General features: G+C 36.4%; 1 protein-coding gene across 1 annotated transcript; it reads right to left on the bottom strand.

Annotated features, from left to right (window-relative positions):
• Window positions 1-3,333: 3,333 nt before the first annotated feature.
• On the bottom strand, window positions 3,334-7,451 carry LOC104244548 (probable LRR receptor-like serine/threonine-protein kinase At3g47570). Its single transcript, XM_009799995.2, has 4 exons — window positions 6,361-7,451; window positions 5,992-6,207; window positions 3,900-5,891; window positions 3,334-3,806 (listed from the first exon to the last, which is right to left on the bottom strand). The coding sequence occupies exons 1-4, from the start codon at window positions 7,415-7,417 to the stop codon at window positions 3,463-3,465; spliced, it is 3,609 nt and encodes a 1,202-aa protein (XP_009798297.1). The 5' UTR covers window positions 7,418-7,451; the 3' UTR covers window positions 3,334-3,462.
• Window positions 7,452-10,444: the final 2,993 nt, after the last annotated feature.

The raw sequence follows: 10,444 nt of genomic DNA on the forward strand, positions 1-10,444 counted from the left end.
TATGATTGGCTAATTAATCGGCATCTTCTTGATACGTGCCGTGATTCGCGCTGTGATCCTTGCCCGATTGCGGATTTTTGACTTTCTGTTATTTGGATCGGTAAGATTCCTTCGTTCTCCATCTTATTCAGTCTCGATCTTGGTCGATCTCGATCTTGATCGGTCTCAGGTCCACGATCTTGGCAACCTAACTTTGCATCATGGTTCGATATAACTCGAGGCTGAACCTCGGCCCATCATGTTCCAGTCTCGTTCAGTCATATAAAAAGGGCAAACCCGATTTTGAGCGTATATAAATTTTAACTATGAAAGAAAGAAAACTCTGGAATTGTGCGTAGGGTTCGTGTCAAAATATACAGTTAGGATGTGCTACCATGAGTACATGTCACACCCCAACCTTGGGAGGTGTGGCTGGCACCCGATGCCCGAAGGCCCGAGCGAACCAACCATGAGATATGATCCGAAATATAATAACCTGCAGGCAGAAGAGCCCAACACGACATATATATATATATATATATTCTAGGCCAACAAGGCTGTAACAACAGTATAACAGCTATCCAGAAGGTCGATAGGGCGATTCGAAAAATATATATATACAATAACCGCTAGTCTGCAAGCCTCTAAGTGTGTAAGACAATCTCAACAGGGCGGGACAAAGCTCCCGACATGCCCAAAACCACACATATACATCTGTAATAGTACCTATGGACTCAAAGTCAGCAACTCCGAAGAAGTGGAGTGCGAAACCCAATGCTGATCCTGGGGGTCCTACTGAGGAGGCATGCCACTCTGTCTATTCGAACCTGTGGGCATGAACACAGCGCATAAAAATGCGTCAGTACAAAATATGTACTGAATATGTAGGGCGACAAGTGTAACATGAAAAATGTAATTAACAAGAGAAGAGACATAGAGATAATTTGAATTCTGAAACTAGCCTCGGTAGGAAACTAAAATTCAACATGGATGTAAATGTATGCTCGTGACACCGCCGTTCACTATCGCTACTTATAATATATCACATTATATAATAATAAATCCCTCTGTGGGGCTATAATATCCATAACATACCCGGCCATAATAAAGGCTCGGTAGAATCGTACCCGACCACGTGAAGCTCGGTAATCCCAACAGATCAGGGGTTACACAATATGTGTCATACCCGACCGTCTATAATGCGGCTCGGTAATGAAAGTAAATACATACATATACTAAATCATGAATTATATAGGTGCAATGCGAAACCAACCTTAAAAGACGTATTCTAAGAAGAGTCGAAGTGGCCTATCATCATTATTCCTCAACTATCATGGTTGTTGCTAAAATATATAATTTTTCAACTACGAGCCAACAAGTACTAAGAACATGAGAGTTATGTATTATGAATACCTTTGAAGTAAGTGTTCCTTATTCATGATTTATATGAATGTCGAAATGAGAACGAGTAAAAAGGCTCTAGTTCTTTTTAAGCAAGGAACAAGGAAATCCGAGAATTCATAGATATCCTCTAGAGTAAGCAATCTATGAGAAAAGATCAGGTCTAAGCATCTTTATAAGTTGAAGGTGAAATAACTCGAATCCGACGAGACAATTCGATAAACGTTTATTCGAATTCTAGTCATGCCGAAAAGTATAGCGAAAGCCCTACATACCTTGTCGATGGAGTTATATACTGTTTCCAAGACCTCAAAAGCCTTAGGAATGATTTCCTACATAATACAAACCATTCAAAATCAAATTCAAGCTCATAGCTTAAATAATTCTTCATTTAGACATTTACGCGAACAACTTGTGGCCATGAATTTGTAGACTCTTTTGTAGATTAATTTCCCCCCAACACACCACCAAATTTTACTTTACTACATCTCCTCATCAACAGAATTCCATCCATGTCTTCACATATCCAAACAACACAATAAATCCATATAGAACAGCCCCAACAATCAAGCCATATTAAGAGAGGTTTCTTAAAAAAAATCAAGAATATTTCTATAGAGGTTTCAACTATTTCTTAAGAATTCTTATGGTAGAAGTTTACAAAGATCAAAGAGAAGTTAAATCATACCTATGTGACCAGAATTACTCAAAATTCGAAATTACTTCAAGGCGGAGTCTTGCTATGAAAAGTGAAACACCGAAGAATTCACGATTCCGAAGCTACCATGGTGTTCTCCATCTTGAGGATGACTAAATTGTTGTTATGCTTGGCTAGATGGATGGGAGAAGTTTGAGAGGAAATCCCTAGGTTTTTGGTTCTGTTTTGGAGAGGATAAAACGCAGGGGTTCTGTTTTAAAAATTGACTTAAATAAAGAAATTTTGACTAAACCCGACTAGGCACACTGTTCCCGTAACAGTGTGTACCCCTGTACGAAAATATTAATATCTCTCTACTCCGAAGTCGTATTAGCGAACGGTTTGTTGCGTTGAAAACTAGACTCATAGACCTTAGATTCGGTAGATAGAACACACCATAACTCCCAGTATGTTGAGAGAAACGCTCATCAACATTTTATCCAAATTCCAGTAAAATTTAAACCCGTAACTTAAGCGCGATCTTTGTCGAATTTTTAATCACAACTCAAATGACTTCCAATCTTAATGTATAACTATCGCATCATTTAAATATCTCATAGAAATTATCTTCCTATCGAATTAGCCCATTTACAGCATGATAACGCCGAATACACAAGGTGTAACAGTACAGTCGAACCTCTTTACAATAGTCGCATTTGTTCCAATATTTTTTGAATACTATTAGGAAGTACTAATATAGAGGACATATATTATAACATAACATTAAAAATCGATTTCGTGAAAAACTTGACTTTTATAGTAAATGATTGTTATATAGGAATGATGTTATGGAAATGTCTGAATGTATAATCAAATTTAGATAAACTCAAGATAAAATCACTAAAGAAAATTTGTGGTCATGACTTAATTATTCTTAGAAGACCAAACAAATTGATATTTGTTTGGTCTTCTAAGAATATTTTTCTGTTCTTTTGGAACCTCATTTCTTTGTTGCAGTATTAATAAACACCAGCAATTGGTTGAAGTTTGGAGGCTGATTTTCTGCTTCAGTAGAGTATTAATTTGATTAGACAAGTATATATTATGTCAACTAAGTTGATCAAATATATCTTTCTATATCTGAATTATTTGTTCTTGTATTTAATGGCAATCATAGTAATATTCAAATGGTTAATTTGTTTCATACTGGTTTATATCACTAACCTCGTCAATTTCCCATTATTTGGTTTAGATTGATCTTTTATATAATTATTTTCTTCCGTGGATTGTGTTCCACCATTCTACAGCATTAGTAATAAGAGGAAATAGTAAGATTTATTGCACTCAACTAGAATTTCCAAAGGTAAAACAGAATCTAGCACAACTTAAGTACTAAAACATAACAACAAACACGTGATTTGGAACAAGAGTTTCCAAGAACATACTCAACATGCAAGAAGTTGTATCTTGATCTTCTGTAGCATCCCTACGATATCTTTCATGTCGATCCTTCTTGCTGGAGAATCAACACAACAATCTAGTGCCACATTCATGATCGATGCCACACAATCTAGCTTCTTATTTAAGTGATTATCCTGTGGTGTTACTAAGTTGACATCTACAACATCCACTATTGCCTCTGGAAGTGAATAACTCACCCATTGCTTCAAGCTAAGATCTCCCTCGAACATTTCATCGTTAGGCTTTTTCCTTGTAAATATTTCCATCAACATGATTCCGTAACTATAGACATCACATTTTGTTGATACCAATCCATCCCGTCCATACTCTATGCTCAAACAAATTTAAAGTGTTAACATTTATATTGGTGGAAAAAGGAAAGGAAAATCAATGTCAAAAGCATAAATAAAAAAAGATGTACCTGGTGCAATATAACCAAATGTTGCTAAGGTTTTAGTGTATAAATCACTCTCATCATCTCCAAGCAGTTTTGAAATACCAAAGTCACTTAGGTGGGCTACCATATTCTCATCCAGCAAGACGTTACCAGGCTTCATATCACAGTGAATCACAGGCGATAAGCACTCATGGTGGAGATATTCCAATGCCCATGCTACATCTATCATTATGTTCAATCTTTGCATGATGTCTAAGAAGTAGTTGTGTGAATACAACCACTTATCGAGGCTTCCATTGGGCATGTACTTGAGTACTAAAGCCTTAAAATCAAGGCTGGAACAACTAGTGATGACTTTTGTGAGATTCCTATGGCGAAGGTTGCACAAAACTTCGCATTCTGTATCAAAACTCTTGAATGCCGCTTCCAATTGAAGATTAAACACCTTAACTGCAATAGGAGTCCCACATTTGAGTATGCCTCTATAGACAGAGCCAAAACTCCCAGAACCAATCAGATTGCTCTCGCTAAGCGCATCAGTTGCTTGGAGCAGTTCATAATATGAAATTCTTCCTCTTGTTGCAATAGACAATGAATCAGCTTGTTGAGGAGCTCTTTTACCTTTTCTATACCTTATCCATACAAGCACAAAGGTGATAGTAACACATACCAGTGCAATTCCTAGTAGAAGAAATAGAAGGAGCATTTTGTTCCTATTTGATCTATGCTTTGAAGAAGTGGGGCATGGCGAGACACTAAATATTGGCGAACCACATAATGCCTCGTTGAAGAGAAAAAACTGACTTGAGAGGTTCTTGAAAGGACCCGCAGAGGGGATTTCACCATACAACTTGTTATAAGAGACATTGAAATACTTCAGGAATTGAAGTTTCTCAAAAGACTTCGGAATGGTTCCTGATATATTATTATGAGAGAGGTCTAGGAATTCTAAACCTAGCATGTTGCTAATTGAGTCAGGTATAGATCCTTGCAACATGTTGTGTCTCAAAGAAAGGTACACCACATTTTGCAAGCCTTCAATTTCTCTAGGAATGCCATTTATGAATTGATTCATTGACAGATCCATTATTATAGCAGCCTTTAGATTTCCAATTTCTGGATGTAAAGAACCACCCATGTTGTTTGAAGCTAAGTCAAGAACCGTTAGATCTTTAAGGTTTCCTATGCTTGCTGGTATATTGGAACTCAATTTATTGGAACATAGACGTATCTCCCTAAGGGAAGTAATATTCCCTAAACAATTAGGAAGTAATCCTGAAAGTTGATTTTGACCCAAGTAAATATAACCTAAACGCTTTAATTTACATAGATTATCTCCAATAAATCCAGTAAGTTTGTTATTACTCAACTTCAAGCCCTGAAGATTTATCAAGTTTCCAATCGATGTGGGAATTAATCCAACCAAGTTGTTTCTAGAAATTTCAAGGTCAAATATGCTGCTTAAGTTCCCAATTTCATTTGGAATTTGCCCTATAATTTCGCAACTACTGGCGGTAAAGGATGTAAGAGATGCGGAAAAGTTCCCTATAGACACTGGAAGCATGCCTTTTAGATGGTTCAAAGATACAGAAAGAAATGCTAAATCTCTACAGTTTGTTAAGGAAGTCAGGAAGCTTAACGATGAGTCACTCATTAAATTGTTTCTCTCCAAGTTTAGTCTCAGCAGATGAGTCAAATATCCAAGAGAGTTGGGAATCAAGCCAATAAGTTTGTTATGTGAAAGGTCTAGGATAGTAAGTTTTGAACAATTGGAGATTGAATGAGGAATAGTCCCAACAAGATTGGCCAATGCACTCAGATGAAGACGTTCAATATTAGGTAGGATCGAACCTATGTTTGATTGGAGGGTTCCTGATAGATCATTGTCTGCAAGATCAATCATTCTTAACCCGGATATGTTGAAAATCATCATTTGAAGTAAGCCACTAAAACTGTTTTCCCCTAGACTTAATTCATCCAAGTCAACAAGATTGCTTATCTCTTTGGGTATTTCACCTGGCAAGACATGGCAAAAGAAGGATTATTGCTAATGAGTTTAACTAGTTAGTTTAATCTAGTTTAAGTTGTACTTTTTGCTATCACTTTGAATACGTACCAGTAAACATATTTTCATGAAGAGATAGAACCTGCAGCTTGGTTAAGTTGCTAATCTCTTGTGATAAGGATCCACTGAGATTGTTGTTCTGTAGATTTAAAATTTCCAATGAGGAGATATTGAATATGGAGACTGGGACAAATCCAATAATATGATTTTTATCCATGCCTAACTTCACCAAATTAACAAGATTTCCGATTTCTTGTGGAATTATCCCTGCAATTCATGTGTAATACAAATTTTGTGGAAGTAATTAGATACAATACTATTAGTATTCATAAGATAATGCAGCTGGAACACACTTGTGGAATGGTTAGATCCTAGATACAAGAACACAACTAGCATTTAGTATATAATCCAGGATCATACCTGTGAAATGGTTACCTCCGAGATTCAACAAGTGCAAATTACTCAGTCTTCCAATTTCACTATGTATTGGTCCATCAAACTCATTTCCTGATAAAGACAATATTTGAAGTTCTGAACAATTTGACAAGCTTGTAGGCATATGACCACGAAGCTTGTTCAAAGATAAACTAAGCTTTTTGAGTAATGGAAGACCATTGCATAATCCATTGGGAAGACTTCCTGATAAGCTATTGTTTGTAAATGAAATCACTTCAATTCCTGAAATATTGAAAACTGACAATGGTATAGAACCTGTGAGTTGATTATGTCCTATGGCCAAAAAGTTCAAGTTGTGAAGATTGCCGATCCCCTCTGGGATGTCTCCTTGAAGGAAATTTTGAGAGAGTTCTAAAGCCTCCAAACTTGAGGCATTTGAGATAGACGTTGGGATAGAACCTATGAGCTTGTTTCCACCCAAGCTTAAAAACCTTATGTTTTTAAGATGTCCAATCTCTTTTGGGATTTGACCCTCAATGGAATTGAATGTCAAATCCAAAGCTTCTAACTTAGAAATATTGGAAACTGTAGAGGGGATGGATCCAATGAAACTATTATTCCTAAGACTTAGAAATTGAAGTTGATGTATAAATCCAAACCAGGAAGGAATCTCCATGCTGAAGGTGTTGAAACTTAAATCAAGAAACTTAAGACGACGCAAACGTGCCATTTCTTGAGGCAAATGACCATGGAAATTGTTGCTTACCAAGTCAAGAGAAACAAGATAAGTGAGGTTTCCAAAATCTTGCGGAATTCTGCCCGTAAGAGCCAGGTTTGAAATTTTCAAGGACTTCACTCGCTGATGGCGAGAACCACAAGTAACTCCAACCCAATGACAAACAAAAGTAGTTGGAAACCAGTTTTTATCAAAAAAGTGATAAGGGTCTGAAATGATTTGGGATTTCAAAGAAAGAAGCGCTAATTGATCAGTGGTAATATTGGTACGAGTCATGGCTGAAGTAGCCATAACATAGTTAAGCAATAAGAGTGTTGAGATAAAAGAGGTGAATGCTTTCTCCATAACTGCATAAAATAGTAGGTAGTTTTGTGACTTAGTTGTGTGACTTTAAATAGCGATGAGATCTCCTCTTTGATCTTCATGATTATTAAAAGATCTTTTATGGAAAAGAAAAACTTTTCTTCATTCATTATGTAACCTTTTTCCATATCAATTATCAACGCAATTACTTCAACTAGCTCCGAAGACTAAAGATGGTGATTAAAAAATTTCCTTTAATTAGGGAAGAGGCAAAATATTAAATATGCCCTTTTGCTCAAACAATGTATTTTATGTTAAGAAAATTCGTTAAATATATACAAATATTAAGTATAGAACTCATTAACACTTGAAGTCATCGTTCTAAAATCTAAAACCCATAAGGCTAAAATCCTAGCTCCGTGTCTGCTTCTAATGACCCCAAAGACGACCAAATCAACCAAGTCTTAGCACGTTTCAATAATTAATATAAATACGGTGGCAAAAATTCCTCTAATCCGCCCAAAGACTTGTGCAAGTTAACCAAGTCCAGCTTTCATTTTTCTCTATAACTGTGAGTTGAAAAATAATGCTACATCGATTAAATTATAGTGTACTACATACTAGCTAAAATCGAATAAGTGCTAATGGTATATCTTGAGAATATAAATATTTTTATACATTATTAGGCTACCTAAAAATTTAAGTAACTAGAATGTAAAACTCTCCAGATTATGTCTTAAAAAAAGAGGATACTAAACATACTACAATCAATTATAAACTATGCTAATCATGTAAGAAAATTCTCGATTTTAGCTGGTATGTAGTACACTATAATTTAATAGATGTAGCATTACTTTTCAACTCACAGTTATAGAGAAAAATGAAAGCTAGACTTGGTTGACTTGGACAAGTCTTTGGACGGATCAGAGGAATTTTTTCCACCATATTTATATTAATTCTTGAAACGTGCTAAGACTTGGTTGACTTGGTCGTCTTCGGGGTCATTAGAAGAAGACACAGAGCTAGGATTTTAGTCTTATGTGTATTAGATTTTAGAACGATGACTTCTAGCGTTAATAAGTTTTATATTTGTAACGACCCGACTAGTCGTTTTGAGCATTTGCAATTCACTCGTTGGTTTGATGGCATGAGTAGCTCCGTATGATATACTATGACTTGTGTGTATCGTCGGTTTCGATTTTTGGATGATTCGGAATTAGTTTGGAAGAATGATTCTCAACTAGAAAGTTTTAAGTTGGAAGAGTTGATCAAGTTTGATTTTTTTAGTATTTGACCTCGGTTCAATTAGGTCCGGATGGTGATTTTGGATTTGGGCGTATGCCCGGATTTGCATTTGGATATTTATAGAAGGTTTCGGCACTAATTGGTGAAAGTTGGAAATTTGAAGGTTTGGAATGTTCATAAGTTTGACTGAGATTTGACTTTGATGATATTGGGTTCGAATTGTTGTTCCAAGAGTTGGAATAGGCTCGTTATGTCATTTGGAGCTTGTATGAAAAATTTGGATTCATTCCGGATTGGTTAGGCTTGAATCGGACGCTTGGTTCGAAGTTTAAAGTTTATAAACTGAAAAGATTGATCTTGATCGATGATTCATGATTTTGATGTTTTCATGTGTGATTTGAGGCCTAAATAGGTATGTGTTATGTTTTAGGACTTGTTGGTATGTTCGGACGGGGTTCCGAAGGGCTCGGGTGAGTTTCAGACCATTTCTAGGCTAATTTTAGCTACTGGTTTTTGGCTATAGGGGTGTACATTGCGATCGAGTAGAATTGGTCGTGATCGCGAAGACTAAAATGGAAAAAATGGGCCTGTGAATCGCCACCGCGGAAGAATTTTCGCGATCGCGTAGAGGAAATTTTGCGGTTACTAACCCGACTTTGAAAGCTTTAATCTTGCAATCTATAAGGAATTTGGAGATGGTCCAAAAATGAAAGTTGTAATCTTTGTGTTTAGTCTTCAGAAAATTATACCCTTTGTCTCTTAGAGCTGTGCAAAATGTTATGGCTGATATACTATAGGCTGTTTGAGAAGATTTTGGGAAGGGTAATGGAAGTTTGTTCATTGCGATCGTGGGAAAATGGCCGCGACCGCATAGGGTAAAAATACTCCTGAAAAATTTTGTAATCACGATCGCGAGGTTTGTGATCGCGATCGCGAAGGGTACCCCTAGAACAATGTATAAAGTACTCTATTTCGAAGGATTCGGTCATTTTAACGTATTTTGAGCTATGGAGCTTGGATTGAGACGATTTTCACTACTTGGATTGGGGTAAGTATTTCTTACTCGGTTTTGATTATATTTCATGAATCCATCTTTGATTTTGGTATTTGGTTGATGATTTTGAAAGAGAAATTGGGGGGGGGGGGTTTCGTCTAAACTTTCATAAAATGAATTTTTGAGTTTTGAACATCGACTCAGAATCAGATTTGAGTGAAGCTAGTATGGTTGGACTCGTACTTGAATGGGTTTTCAGATTTTGTAAGTTTTGTCGGGTTCCGAAGAGTAGGCCCGGGTTTGACTTTTTGGTTGACTTTGAAATTTTGATTAAATGTTCGACTTTTATCGATTAGGTTTGTTTCTTTTGGCATTATTTTATGTTCTTGAGTTGCTTTTGGCTAGCTTTGAGTCATTCGGAGGTCGGTACGCACGATATGGTATTTTTAGAGTATTGTTTGGCTTGCTCGATATTGGATTCGACTTGTTCACGGTAAGTAACACTTCTAAACTTGGTACTGAGGGTATGAATCCCTAAACATACTTGTTATGTGTTTTGTGTTGAGGTGACGCACATGCTAGGTGATGGACGTGTGGGTGTGCACTGTATGAATTGTGACTCGGTTGATTCTATGATGTTGTGTAGTTTTCTAATCTTGTTTCTATCCACGATTTTTTTACGTGTTAGAGTAATTGAGATATGAATCATATCAGAAATCATGCTTAGGTTGTATGCTTATCTTGTTGGGACCCACTGAGGTCATCTCTATTGTTGAGTTATTTTCTTAAATTACAATTATATACTCACTCAATCATTCATTCGCATATCA

The sequence above is a fragment of the Nicotiana sylvestris genome, chromosome 9, assembly GCF_000393655.2.
Source record: "Nicotiana sylvestris chromosome 9, ASM39365v2, whole genome shotgun sequence".
Classification (NCBI taxonomy): domain Eukaryota; kingdom Viridiplantae; phylum Streptophyta; class Magnoliopsida; order Solanales; family Solanaceae; genus Nicotiana; species Nicotiana sylvestris.